A 15,010-nucleotide genomic window follows, 5' to 3' on the forward strand; every position below is an offset into this window, starting at 1 on the left:
ATCCAACCAAGATGGATGTAGCAGCATCTCACCAGAGGAGCAGCCAGCTGGAATTCCTGCCTGGCACAACGCACAGCACAAAGAGCAGGAATGGGACTGGCTGCTCCACATGCCCAACCTTAATCCACAGAAGCCCTGCAGGTGGCCACGCTTCCGCACAGCCCTGCCGCCTGCCCTATCCTTACCACAGCAGACTCAGCTCAAGACCAGGCAGTTTTGCCTCTCTCTTCACCAAAGATGGCAAGGGCAGGTCCCCATTTTTGCTCTTGGCTGTCCTCAGCAACTTCCATCGGCCTCCCCAAGGAGGAGGGTCACTCTTGACCACTATTACCTGTTTCATCTTCATTTTACAGCAGAGGAACCCAGGCAGAACAAGCAGATGTAGCAGCTTCCCCCACTCCCTCCCTCACCTCCTGTGACAAGCTGCTCCTCCTGGGGAGAAAAAAATTCACCCTTTCCTCTGCAGAACCTGCCACATCCTCCTGGCCAAGGATTCCTCATGGATCCTTCCAGCTGGCACCAGCCCCCCGGTATTAGCTCAGCACACACACTGGTTGTCACCCCATACTCCAGTATTATCAGCTGCCTTCCCCCACTGCCTAAGAACATGAGAAAAGCAGGTGCAAATATCTCAAGAGAGGCATAAGGTTTTTTCTCAAAAAAATCAGTTTATCTGTGGCATCCCTTTGGGATTAGAAGCACATGCTCCCTTTTGCCTCTAGTTTGAGGGACAGCAGAGGAGGATGGGCAGAGTGCACAATATTGCCCATCTAAAATGATCCCCTAGAATAACTTCTTGGGGAAAATAGTCTTAACCAACAACAAAATAAAGCTCTTTGTGGGTATCTGAAGTTTAGAATTCAAGTAGATTATAATTCTTTTATTGCAGTTGGTTTAACATGAAAGCTCTTTGTGGGTATCTGAAGTTTAGAATTTAAGTAGATGATAATTCTTTTATTGCAGTTGGTTTAACATGATCATTTTCATAAATGTAGAAGGACCACTCATGTACACATTGGCTGGAAATGTGCAGCTTGCAGGGGGATGCAGGCAGAAGTCCCAGTTTCATTCCCCACTGTGGTTTGGTCACACGCTCTTTATGGAATCACTGTTGCTTTTACTTGCTCAATAACATGTTCCAGTCAGGTAGAGATTGATATATAAGACTACTATGCATGTTATACAAAGGTTTAATCAAGTAATTAAAATCTAAAGAGGGGAAGAAAGTAGAAATACTTCCATGGTTTTTAAAAGCAGGAACTCATGCTGGGAGAAAAATTTTGCTGCATAGATGGAGGCTACCTGACAATGCTGAAGTTCCCTTTATGTTAAACTGCTGGCAGACATTACTGAAAAATATTTTGCTTGTGCAGAAAACTAGAGAGCTACGCAACAGCAAATTTGGGGGATTCTTTTTTAAATAGATTTATTTAGTAGTCAGACTAAGACTTAGCTATTGAAGCAGAAAATAATTAAATTTTCTTCATTATCTTTTTCTTTACTGGTTACATTCCTTTCAATAGATTGACACAAATAACCAAAGACTTTTGAAATGTACTTCTTTTTCTAAACATGTTGTTTAGAGAATGTAAAACTTGTTTTGCATTCAGAACGGCAAAATCTACTTGTGATTAGCCATAAGAAAGTTCATTTTATCTGAATTCAAATGTTCACAACAAACCTTCATTGATACCTTAAGTTTTGCATGATGTGATGTGCACATGAACAGAGAAAATCTTGCACTCACACCTCCATGCCTGACAGCCACAAGTGACTGTCCCAAGCAGAACTTCCTCCTACTCAGTGGTCACACAGTGACCTCCTCGGACCTGCTGTGGTGACCAAGTGAATACACACAACACACACACATTGTATTAAATCCTGCTGATCCTGATTGTATTACAACTACACAAGCTTACTGTTAACAGGATGGCACGTCCTGTGCAGAATGTTCTAGTGTAGTTTCTCCACTGCTTGCTCAAGTGGGTGGGAGAGATTTAGAACCAGAACTTGCATCAAATCTCTTCTGTCTCCAGGTTCCAGTCCTGTTCTCATCTTTCACTGACCATTTATAATTTCTTCTTTCTCCAGAACACATTTTATATCCTGTGCAGTAGAAAACATCTTAGGCTTCAAATCAAAAGTAGTATCAGTTTCATTAGACATTTAAAAAAGAGCAACTACTGCAGACAATTAACATAAAACATAGTTTATTTCCAACCATTTGCCTAAATCACATGCAGAGTGGTCTACAATAATTAAACTGCATTTAAAAATAGCTTGGTTAGCTTTTAACCTTCGCAGTATTGCTGTAGAGCTGAAGCTACACTGGTTAATATAATTTGTTTTCATTTAGAGAAATGTGGTTAGGTAGGTACTGAACATTTCAGAGACTTTTCACAGAGAAATATTTATCTATTCAGTAACCTCTCTGCTGCACTCATCTTACCCACATGAACATTTAATCTGCAAATCCCATGTCTGAAGACTATATTCTCCTAAGCTCATCAGTCAGGAGAAGACACTTGGAAACACAACAAATATAAAAAGATAACAAGCAAATAATACAAGATTACAGTAATAACTGAAGTATTCTCCTGTACTATTTCAAGCTAGAATACTGAAGTCTTAAACAATTTCCACATTTTAGCCCTGACATAGAACTGCCATACACAAAGTATACAAGCAGGGGGGAAAGCTGTTTTGCAAGAGGTAGAAAAGGTTTTATAAAATATTTAGGCACAATTCTTAGCAGTTTTAAAAGCCATCAGAAAGTTTCAAAGTAATAATGACCACTATATATGTATTTGTACAAGTTCTGTTTATTTTTACCCTTTGGAATAAAAGTATATTTCATGCACTCTCATATAATCTTTTTTTTCTCCTATATTGTTGGAAAACAATATTGTATGTGATTACACAGGTTTTACAGGCTCTTGGGAACTCTTATCACCAGGAATTAAACAGAAAACAGATGCACTATTACTTAATGCTTTGTCAAGAGAAGCAAGGGAATGCAAATGCTGTTTGTATAGGTTCAGGTATTAAAGAACAGAGAATCACACATGTAAAATCCATTAAAATATTATTAGTTCTTTTGGTTTACTCCCACCTCAATGAAGAAGAGCGCTTTTCGAAGTGAACTTTTTAAAACACAAATGTTTGCTTTACAGTGCAGTGGTTATACTCAAATTTTCACAATACCCATAAAACAAAATACCAAGATCACATTTACCATGAGCTAAGAGACATTCACTTAGTGTCAGTTCAGACAGATGCCTTCCTTGACCTAAAGTATGTAAGGCTTTATGGGTAACAAGTTCTTATTGAAGACTTGCTGTATTTCTGTCACAGCTATTTTTCTTGCTCATTTTATTTTTTCTCTTGGTCTTTTTCAGCATCCAGAAGCGCTGAACGGATTCCTAGCTTCTTCAGCTCTTCTACAAGATCTCCATTCTGATGCATCTGGAGGAGTATATCACAGCCACCAACAAATTCACCATTGAGGTACACTTGTGGGATGGTAGGCCAGTTGGAGTAGTCTTTTATTCCTGAATAAGAAAAAAACAATTATTAGAGGTTTCCCCTCCTCTCTTAATGGAATGGTATTTTTAAAGGAATGCATTGCTTCCACCTGAATCTACCACTGATATTTTATTTTCTTTCTCATAAAGGCAAAAAAGATATCTATGTAAGACAAGTACTACCACAAAAAAACCAAAAAACAAAAAAACAACTACGGTAGAGTTAGGTTTGTTTCTCACCCCAACTCAAAGATGTGGGTTGAAAGATACGGAGTCAGCTCCTATACTGACTTCAAGCAGGAACTGGAAAAACACTGCATCTCTTTTTACTCCCAACAAGAAAACATGACTCTCTCAATCAATTACAGAAATGAGAAGTATTGAAAAATACTGAGAACTGTTTACTTTGTTATATTTCTCAGAGGGATTTTAAAATATTTTATGTTCTTACTGAACTCATACAGTTACACTTGTTCCAGCAATTTCAATTGCAAGATACATTTGCCCCTGTAGAGGCCTTATGAATTTCAAATTGCTTTATCTTTCAATGCCAGACCTTACAGCACATGGGAGGGGCACAAAGGCTGAAGTCTCTTTAAAAGTACTCATTTAACAAAACACAGCTCAAGTCACAATTATGAAGTACAGAATTAAAGTTTAAAACTATACTTCATAGAAGGCAAATCTAAGACCACTCAAAATATAAACTGATCAGCTGATACAGACTGAAACCAGCTTGCACTTAGACATCACACAAAAAGTTATACAGAAGAATCTTCATACCTAATTTGCCCCTTTTTAAATGACCCTTCACACATAGCCATTATTTCTGTGGCAGAGGAAATAGCTAAAATCTACTGCTGCCTATTTTTATAAAACAACCACAAAAATCTGATTAGATGACAAGTTTTGAATTCAACATTTTTATGTATTTTCAACATGCAGTACCTGTAATTTTTCTGCCAAAGGCATGAAAGCCCATATAGCAAACTGAAATCTACAGAGGTACCTTTTCAGAACATCAGAGCCCACTCATCTCAGAAGCCAATTCTCCGTCAACAAATATTAGACCTGAGTAGCTGATAGCACAAGAGAACTTGTTTTCCCCTTAGAAAATGTTTTAGTCTCTAGAGACAAGAAAGACAAAACCCAAAATACTCAAGGTAAAAAAATAACCATGTAAGGAAGTTATGCTTGCTTTTTTGGAACTTAAACCACTTTCTTTTTTAATAAATATGTGTAAGTGCAAAAATACACAATGAGATTGTTACTTTAATGTATAAAAGATGCAACATAGCTAATAATTCCCCCTAGCCAAATATAACATGCTTTAAAAATCCGCTAAAATAATAACCTTAAAAAAAAGATTGTTGTGACTAAATGTTCCTAACCACTAAGAGATTCTATTCTGACTTCAGATTTTGTGCATGGACAACCAATGTTTTATAAGCCCAAAACAGAAAGTGTAGCATATATATCAAGGCCAAAGAGAACCCATAACCATATAACCTCCATCATCATCACTTGTAACTTCTTCCTCAGTTTGCAGAACTTCTAAGCTTTGATGTCAATTTGCACTCAGCAATATTTTCTTAAATGCTTTTTCACCTTTGAGTACTCAAAAGTGCTTAAACTGTCCTAAATATTTTTTAACCCATTGAAGTTTCAATGAAAAGTTGTGTTCCATGATTAAGACATGCCTAAGGATGACTCTGGTCATCACTGCAGACATGAAAGGGCACATTTTTCTTAAGATACTGCAATGCTAAACATGAATTGAAAACCAAGGGTTCTGCATAATAAACCTACTGCTAATGAGCATTCCAAGATAATATTTACACCAATAATTCTTTCACAGAAATATTTTCTTCAAGGACCCAACTGCACACACATACAAGCACTGATAGTACTTTCAAGGACCTATCCAGCTTCAGATAAAAATAAGAATACCATCAAGCTCAGCTGCTCTGCATGCTACATTTCATGTGTTGGACAAGCTGCTTTAAATGCCTCTGTGCTGGGGCTCTCCCAGGTCACACACTGAACACTCCCTCCACTGGGCACCCAAGCCTCACCTCAGTGCAGCAGCTACTGACACTGCTGCAGTGGTGTTAAAGCAAGGTAGCCTGGGCTATGCATGTTTGTGATGACCCCAAGGGATCTCCATCCCTCCCTCTCTGATTCCTTGCTGTACTTCAGAAGCTGCAGCCTCTGACCTGAACCACTGTTTACTTTGGAAAAACACATTCCACAGGTCAGGGGCTCAGTCTGATAGCTGTGGCAGCACATTTAAGGAAACTATAAAACCAGGATCGGTGCAAAGAGCTGAAATGGGTACCCAGCACACTCCCACCCCTCTCTCCAGCTCAGTTACCAATTCTCAGCCTCTCCTGGCAGCATTAGCACTAATGAAGCATGGGCCACATCAAAGAACTGAATGAAGCAATACTCATTCCTACTATACTTGTTCCAGAAAAGCAACACATTTTCATGGACATCACAGAATCATTAAGGTTGGAAAAGGCCTCTAAAATCATAGAATCCAACTATTAACTCAGCCCTGTCATTTACTAGTAAACCATATCCCCAAATGTCATATCCACAAACACTTACAGGGATGGAGATTCCAACACTTCCCTGTGCAGCCTATTCCAAAGCCTGAGCACCATTAGCACTGATACAAGCTTTACTGAGGGAAGGCTAGCCAAGGGTGCAAGAAAGGATTAAGAACACCTGATTGGCAGCATGCCATGCTTAGATAATGTACAGACAACAAAGAAAATGGTCTGAGAGTGAACTACCCCAGCAGCTTAAACCACCAATTTTCCAGTATGTAATCCTAAACTTCTCTGCCTCAGTGACTGGGATCAGACTAACACTGTCCATCAGCTGAGAGCCAGCTTAGAGAAACATCAATTGCCAGGGGGCCCAAGAGTGCCAAGGTCTCTTAAACCATCTTTGATAAGAAGGATTTGTGACAGGGAAGTGTATCTTCAGCTCATGTTCAGATAGATAACGTGGAATATCAATAAATTTGGTTTAATAAATTTCACAGATCTGAGGTTTTAGGTAAAGAGGCAAGCAGGGGAGTTGTTCCAGCTTTACAGCTTGTCATATTTAAGCACAGGGTACGTGTCACCAATTGAACTATAACTAGCTAAAAATAAGGTGTTTCAATAGATACAGGCAAGAAACCAACAAGCAAACCAGACAAGCCTGAATTACCCTTTCTCCAACAGGCTGCCCCTACTACAAATGTATAAGCACACATATATTCAAACACTGAAGTTAGGTTCAGGTGAACACAAAGCCGTGGCCAGCTCTCATACAGCAATCTCCTTGCAGATCAGTCTTTTGTTGATGAACTTAATACTTTCACAGCTAAAGGCTCCACACCCCCTCACTAGCCCCCATGCATGCAGTGCAGATTACATTCACAGAGGCAGCCTAGGAAAGGCTCACATGCTGCCCATCTAACTGTTTGGCATTTGAGGCCAGATCCTGGCCTTCAGGCAGTCACTGCTGAAATACAACTGGGAACTTAGAGAACTACAACTTTGAGCAGCCTTGTCCTCTTCTCTGTCAGAGATTGCCACCCACAGAAGCAGGTACATCCTGGCTTTTCAGGGTGCAGAAGGTAATACAGTTTAAGCAGTACAAGAATTCTGCTGCCCTTGAAAACAGCTGTATTGTTCCCCAACTGTTCAAAGCTCCTTTCTTCTTGCTGGCTCTGGCACTCAGCTCAGTACAAACTGCTACTTCAACTTGCAGGCCCAGTGATCCAGTTAATAAATTGAGCTGGCCCTCTGCACAGTTGGGCAGGTGCCAAAGCTGGTGCATGGAAAGGAACAGAACAACTTCTTTAAGCACCTGAGAAGCAGCAGGATATTGTGCAAGGGTGCTCTGTAACTGCATTCTATGTAGCTTAGACACTGGGGGGCTGGATCAAGACACTAATTTCAATTCAAAGCTCTGGTAGCCAGGAAGGCAATAACTTCTCTCATTACATAGCACAAGTCCGAGTGCATGTGGAGGAAAAATTTAAGTTACACAGAAAGAAAATACTGTCTATTCACATGGTCAAGTGCTCAGAGATTATAATTTATAAATGCACTGCCCATTCAGAGGCTCAGGAAAGCACCCTCAACCAAAAGTGAAATGCTGATGGTTTGATTTCAGGGTTTTGTTTCCTCCTTTTATGAGTTGTGGGAAGAGGTAAGAGCTTGTTCTAGTAAACTGTACAATTAATAAATTCAGATATGCAAACAAAGTTTAGAAAATTAGCATGATTCGTTCACTTACAAAGGCAGAGGAAGATTTACTTGAACAAAACCAACCTTCATTAACAAAAGATGTCATTGCACAGAAATTCCAGTATCTAAGCTTTTATACCATACCAACTATTATAGCAGTGAATTGAAAAGCAAACAAGGACTGGGAAAATCAGCCTTAGATAAGAGCTAATGAAGAACTGAGTTAGTCAGATGACACCAAAAACAAAGGAGAACAAAGTCATCTGATACATGCCAGCACATGGCTTTACAGCACATTTTAGTATATTCTGGGCAAGAGCTCTTAATGCCACATACCTACAAGACTAATTACTACGTACTTGTAAATACATGTTTTGTTTTAAAAGTTTCTCAAATAACCACATAAAACCTCAACAGTCAGCTATGCACATTGAAGAGGGAAAGATGAAAAGCATTACCAGAACAGATAACTAGCTTTCCACAACAAGCAAAAAAAACTTTATATTGAATAGCTACTACCACTTGTGCAGTAATGGTGAAACCATTACTAAGTATTTCGTGTGCATAAACTTGTACTTTATCAAGAGAATCCCAGCAGGCAGTACCAGCTGGGAATGAAGTAGTATAAGCCAAAGTCATACATGAAATTTCACCATACTGTTCACAGGGAAGACAAAAGCTGATAATGAAATATTTCAGAGGTCTTTAAAGCAGCTCTCTATCTCTGAACCAGGGAGGCAGTGTGGCACAAAGAGCCTGATCTCCAATCATCACCCTGCACACACAACTGCACTCTGCTGATAACTGAGACCTCCTGAACACGGGGAGGGTCACAAAAACCAAACCAGGGCGTTTGGGCAGCAACTTCAATGGTACATCTCTGCAATACACTTCTAGTTCTAACACCCAAACAGAATCACAAAATTCATTAGGTGAGAAAAGACCTCTGAGATCATCGAGTCCAACCCACGACTGAACATCATCTTGTCAACAGGACCACGGCACTACATGCCATGTCCAGTCTTTCCTTAAACACCTCCAGGGACAGTGACTCCAACACTTCCCTGGGCAGCCCGTCCCAATGCCTTATCACCCTTTCTGTGAAGGAATTCCTCTTAGTATCCAACCTAAAGCACCCCTGGCACAACTTATAACTGTCCTCTCGTCCTGTTGCTTGTTGCCTGGGAGAAGAGGCCGATCCTCCCCTGGCTACAACCTCTTTTCATGTAATTGTAGAGAATAATAATGTTACCCGTGCCATGCACAATAACACTCCTGCAGGTTAAACACCGCCAAACTCCCCCAGCCGCTCCTCACAGGACATGGGCTCCAGACCCTTCCCCAGCTCCCCTGCCCTTCTCCCCACGATGCCCCTGCCCAGCCCACACAGCAAAGCAAGAAGAGGCAAGTTACAGCTGGGACAAGGGGGCAGGGGCCGCCCCCACAGTGCCCGAGGTCAGGAGTGTTAAACCATCCCTGCAGCTCCCGAGAGCCCTTCCCAAGGGCAGCCGGCCCCGGCTCTGCCCCCCAGCAGGAGCCGGCCGGGGCTGCACAGGCCCCGGGGAGGCGGCACCCGGAGGTGACCCCGGCCCGGCCCGGCGCTGACCTTGGCGGAGGTCGGGGTCCTGCAGCACGTCGTGGGCGCGGTAATCCTCCACGCCGTGCAGCCGCAGGATCTGCACCACGGCGTTGCTGAAGCCGCAGAGCGGCTGCGCCGGGCTGCCCTTCATGAACACCACCACCGGGTGCTCCCGCACCAGCCGCTCCACCGCCTCCCGCGACCCCGAGCCGCCGCCGCCGCCGCCACCGCCCTCAGCGCTGCCGCCCTCCCCGGCCGCCTGGCTGAGCGGGCGCCCGGCCCGGCCCCGCAGAGCGGCGGCGGCAGCGGCTCCGATCCGCCACCCCGTCCGCACCGCTGCTCTCATCGCCCCGCCGCCGGCACCGCCGCACCGCGCCCGCACCGCCCGCCCATTGGCGCACGGCGCGACGGGCGGCCGGCGAGCTTCTCCCGCATAGGCGCAGGCACCCGCCAATCAGCACCCGCAGCCAATAGCGAGATACAGCGGGCCGTGTCCCGCCCAGCAACCCTGCGGTGGCTTCGCTGTCCGAGTGGATGGAATAGAGCCGCTGCGGCTGCATTGGGAGGGGCACCTGTCAATCTCGTCCCCTCCGCTGGCACGATTGGTCAGGCTGCCCCGGGGCGGGGCTTTGGCGGGATGCTCGGTGGGCGGTGCGCGATTGGCGTGGGGCTCCTTCCGCTTCCGGGTAGCGGCGGCACGCGTGGGGTGCGGCTCCTCCTCCCGCCTGGGCCCGGCGCCATCCCCGCGATGGACGGGCCGCGCTTCCCCTCCCGAGCCCCCACCGGCGGCTCCGCGGGGAGAGCCGAGCAGTACGGAGGGCAGGTCTTGCTCGGCGGGCGCTGCTGTGCTCAGCCTCTCCCTTCGGGCCTGGGGGCCCTCCAAGACCTCCGGGCCGTGCCGGCGCCGCTGGCCCTCGGTCGGGGACTGGGAGGTTTTATCCCGCCGGCTCTTTGGTGCTGCAGGCGGTGGTGGAGCTCCTTCGGGCTGGGGCTGTCTAGGGATCGAGGGCAGAAGGGGCTGATGGAGCCGGGCTGCGCTGCAGTGTGGGCGGGTGTCCAGTCGCGCCTTCTGTCCCCGTGGCGGCGGAGGCTGTGTGCGGGCAGCCGGCAAGGTGCTGCGCGGGTCTGGCTTCTGCCTGGCTCTGGCTGTGTGCGGAGACCGATTTGACTGCGTTCAGTTGCCCGGGTTTGGTTGATTTTTTGATGGGATAATGCAGGTGTACCTGAGAAAGTAGCGGTGTTTGTTGTTTGGGGTTTGGTGCTGAGAGGGGAGACCCGAGTAGTTTCGCACAGCTTGACCTGTCCCCCGAGCAGCTGGCAGGGGTGGCAGCGGGATGGAAAAACGGGAGCTAGTTTGGGCTGGCTGCCTGCTCAGAAGGATGGTTCAGTCGGTGCTGGAGCAAGGGCAGAACTGCCTGATTGCCAGAGAATTGGATTTGGAACGTGTCCTGCAGACGGCCGCCTGTGCAGCCAGCTTTGCTCGGTCTCCTGGGCAGATGCCGTATTCTTTCCAAGAACTTGGCGCAGAGCTTGGGTCTCCTAAAGCAGCAGGGCCTATCCTGTAAGTAGAAGAAAATGTTGAAGGGTTTTCCAATGTACTAAAATACGGTCTCTCAAAAATTACAAGTATACTTTGAGTGCTAATTTATATTGCAGCTGTAGCATCTGGACTTTGGGTATATTTATGAGCATTTGGCTTATTTGCATTTTTAAGGAAAATAACTTTTACCATCCAGTTCTGTTCTTGTAAGAGCTTTGTAAACAAGACCAGCTTGTTTTCAGCTTTCAGGAGAGTTCTTGCCTAATGCTTGAATGACAACTTTGTTTTAAATTTTTGAAGCCACCCTCAGGGTCATTTCTGTTGCCTTTTGTTTAAATTCATTAAGAACAGATCCCGAATGGAATTGTTGCAAATTTACCCTTTGTCATTCCACGTGAATAGGTTATGAATAAATACAGTGTTGCAACAGTGTTTAAAAGTAGATGTATTTATGAGAAAATACTTTCCATGTTTGATCTGAAGGCAAAGCTCATATGTTATGTTGCTGATGAGCACCATGTTTTTTGTGAGTTGGTATGTTTTGCTTTCAACAAAACATCACAAGCCAGACTCAGCCATGGTGATCAAGACACAGAGGAACTTTTGCTTTCTGGTTAATATGTTGTGATTAACATGGGGAAGGTTGTGCGGTATGAAAAAAAATGTTCTGTTTGGGCTAGATGGACCTGCAGTAACATGCAGAGCAAAAGTATGTTTTCCTGTTTGTTGGACTGTTTCAATATACAAAGACATAACAAGTGTTAAATGTTATGTACCAAGTGTTGTCTTCATATTTTAATCAAGTGGAAAGACTCCTTCCACTTTTAGATCCTGAGGAGTCAAAGCAGAATTAAATAAAATTTGATTGACAAGAAAGATAAATTTTTATTTTTAAAGACAACTGTTTTCTTTCAACAAAATATCGGGCTACAAACAGAATACTGTGGTATTTTCCTTCCTGAATTTTGTCCTAGCTATTTCTACAAATGGATGGTTCATTAAAAATAAGTAACACAAAGACATCAGACTCAGGTGTAATAAACCCTTGTGAGTACATATTCAGAAATACATTCAGAACCATTCAGAAATCGTGTAACCACAGCTGTAGTGTAACGCTCTGTAGTCTAAGAGGTGCCCTTGGTTGTTGGTACCCTGGGCATACCAGGCTTGCAGAGAGAGCAGCAGCGAGAGGAAGCCGAGGCGTGGCTGTCAGAGCGCAGCAGCAACATGCGCAATATTCCTCCAACACTTGCCACTCTGTTGCCACGGAGATAATGACTTTTCCCGTGTCATTATTGATCTATCAACAGTAAGAGCAATTTTGCAGTCTGATATTGTTTAGCAAATAGAGCAATGTCTGCTGAACACTGAAAAAACTGCTATAAAATGCTGGAAAGCTTCTCAGAAGTCTTGTGTGCTAGGTTAAATAGAAGTACTGAATTTGTAGTTACCGTAGTTTTGAGATTGGCCTATGAGATATTAAACTTAAAATAATGTTTTTTAATAAAATATTTAGTAGTGTCAAATGCTTTTGTACTATGCAATATGTAGCACTCAATTAGAGGATAAACACTTTTGCCTTCTGATAATACTTAAAACAATCTGTCCATGTACACTCTAGAAACAGATAATTATGTCACCAGGTCCTGTTTTCTGTTCGTCTAAGTGAAACTTCTTGTGTTTTCCAGATAATGATTTAAATCATCTGTTCAGAAGAAATATTAATGGGATTCCCATAAGACTCCTGACATTTTGCTGATGTTCCCGTTTGAAGACCTGTCACCTCATTTTGAAAACACTAATAAAAGCACAAGTATTCTAACTGCAGGGCTTAAATGCTCACAGTCAGTCCTAAACTGGGTTAACTTCAGGCATTCTGCTGCAGAACAGAATGATGATGTATAAATTTGTGGTTTGTCCTCATGTGGTGTACAAGGAGGTAGACATCCAAGAATGATACTGTCAGCAAAAAGGTTTTTATTTGTTTTTAAAAAGAGACGGGATAAGTTAGTTAGTGAGAAAGAAAAGTCTCATTTCAGCTTATCAGAACAGGACACGTCTTCGTGTTCAATTCTGATACCTCTGTGTCATTCTGAGTTGTGATAGTGACTGAAAATGAAGTCCCTTGTTGTGCCCTAACAATTGAGCTCTATTTAGGTGGGGGTTTTTTTGTTTATTGAAATTTTTAAGTGGGGTAGCTTGCTCTCCAGCTCTTTTGCATGCCAGGTAAATAATCTCAGTGTACCATCACGGTAACATCTGGCAGCACCAACATATCCTTAGTTTTTGAGAGCATTATGAATGCTTAAAATGTACTTGCAATTCTGGGCTGCCTAAATTGTGAACACTGAAAACACATCTGTGAAAAGTTCCTGGTTGTTCTGGAAATGTGCTAGTTTTAAAAAGTTGTGCAACAAACAGCAGAAACATAGAAATGTTGTGTGGGTTTTACAGGTAAATTGACATTTTGGAATCTGAACTGTACCTAACTTCTGATTTTGGATCTAACCTGGAGATCTGTAAGCAAGTTTGTTTCTGAACTGGATAGGTAATTAAATAATATCCATGGATTTATGGCATATTCCTAAGAGGGTGTTTGCATTAGCCTTAAAATACAACAGTCCATTTCATAAATGAGAGAAGTGAAGAATATTTACAAAATTACCTGTAATCGATCTAACTGATGGGAATAAGCATGACCTAAAGCATTGTTTTTATTTAAACCATGTAAAGATAGCTTTGGTGGAGAGGGGTCATGGTAATTATCCAAGGAGAAATGTCTGAGCCCCACATTTAACAAATAGAATGGAAGGTCATGGTGAGGCTTGAATGTGGACCTTTAAATGAGGTACTCTTTAGACCATTTACTTCTTGATGAAGCTGATATCACTGTGTACCTCTTTTCACTGAGCTTTGTGAGTTGTGACACTGTCCTGAAGCAAGGACAAGAAGTATGACCTCTGTAATAGAGGAGCAGATTTATTTTTTGGGATAAGCAGGCTGTTTGCAACTGTTCTGGCATATGAAAATCTGTTAGATCCTTGTTTCTGATTTGCAGATGGTAGTGGTTCATGAGTCTTTCAGTATTAGAGGGGAAGGATCTATTTCCATGCAGAAGTGAAAAATACTGCCTCTAATGAGAACACCTCTTGCCTCTTTTCATCCAGGAGTTAGGAGTGCTAAAATCTTTGATGGGTCTTAGGAAAGACTGGGCAAGCTCAAGAAAAAAATGGATCTGTTAAATATAAAGACACATGGTATCGAGTCCTGAGCCATCGAAGGCTAGGGAGTGGGATTGTGGATTGTAACTATATCCACGTTCTGTTCTTTGCTTCCTGTGTGTTCACTTCTGTCCAGTGTCACAGAAACAGGGTCTTGGTCTCTGGTATGGTAATTGTACAACTGTAATTTACTTAGAGTGCTGGAAGTGTCTCAGCCTTTAGTAAGGCTGGGAAAACCCCAGGGCACTCACTGCAAGAAGAATTCTTGTGTCCCAGTTAAGGTCTGTCAGCACACTGTCACAACAGCGGTGGCAGGGGTGCTTTCATTGGCTCAGTTTATTTTACAGACGTGCAGGTGCAGTGAGGCACGAGGGCATCTGCGATTATCGTGTATGTCGTGACCACGAGGGGGCCCTGGCAGCTTGGGTCTGGGTGAGCCCGGAGCTACACACTGGTACCAGGGCAGGGCTGATTGCTTGGAGCCTCAGTGGCTACATCCCTTCTTGTTCAGCACTTCTGAGTTCCTCTACCGCTTCTATATAACTTTTTTTAGTTACAGTATTTTCCTATGTAATTTTGGGAAATCCATCTCCTTACAAAAATTCACCTCAGCTTTAATAAACAGCCCTGGCCATTTGATTTTCTCTGTGGCAGAAGACAGACAGTATCAAGCATATAATCACATGTGAGTTTTATCTGTGCGAGCTGTTTCCCCAAGTTAAAACTCAAGAGTTTTTCACACATCACTGTATTTGTAAAGTAGAAGGAATTGGTATGAAGAATCTTAAGGGGGGTTTTTTATATCTTAAGAGTTTTTAAGCTTGGTACTACAATATTTCAATAAAGATTTTTTCTCTGTGCACCCTTTAGTCTTTCGTTTTTTCTAGGAATGT

The 15,010-nt window shown here is 43.2% G+C and overlaps 1 protein-coding gene and 1 non-coding gene across 2 annotated transcripts; one reads left to right on the plus strand and one right to left on the minus strand.

Annotated features, from left to right (window-relative positions):
* Positions 1 to 3,342: 3,342 nt before the first annotated feature.
* Positions 3,343 to 9,702, minus strand: LOC116998290 (glutaredoxin-related protein 5, mitochondrial-like). Its single transcript, XM_033063829.1, has 2 exons — positions 9,384 to 9,702; positions 3,343 to 3,551 (listed from the first exon to the last, which is right to left on the minus strand). Exons 1-2 carry the CDS (start codon positions 9,700 to 9,702, stop codon positions 3,373 to 3,375), a joined length of 498 nt encoding a protein of 165 aa, XP_032919720.1. The 3' UTR covers positions 3,343 to 3,372.
* Positions 9,703 to 12,010: 2,308 nt separating this feature from the next.
* LOC116998394 lies at positions 12,011 to 12,283 on the plus strand. The gene has a single exon (XR_004418375.1).
* The last annotated feature ends 2,727 nt before the right edge of the window (positions 12,284 to 15,010 follow it).

The sequence above is a fragment of the Catharus ustulatus genome, chromosome 6, assembly GCF_009819885.2.
Source record: "Catharus ustulatus isolate bCatUst1 chromosome 6, bCatUst1.pri.v2, whole genome shotgun sequence".
Classification (NCBI taxonomy): Eukaryota; Metazoa; Chordata; class Aves; order Passeriformes; family Turdidae; genus Catharus; species Catharus ustulatus.

Bases quoted from the DNA above. Each gene is read 5' to 3' on its own strand.
- LOC116998290 (XM_033063829.1), bottom strand. From the start codon at position 9,702: ATGAGAGCAGCGGTGCGGACGGGGTGGCGGATCGGAGCCGCTGCCGCC. The intron at 3,552-9,383 runs GTCAGCGCCGGG...TTTCTTATTCAG, and splicing joins GGACCCCGACCTCCGCCAAG to GAATAAAAGACTACTCCAAC.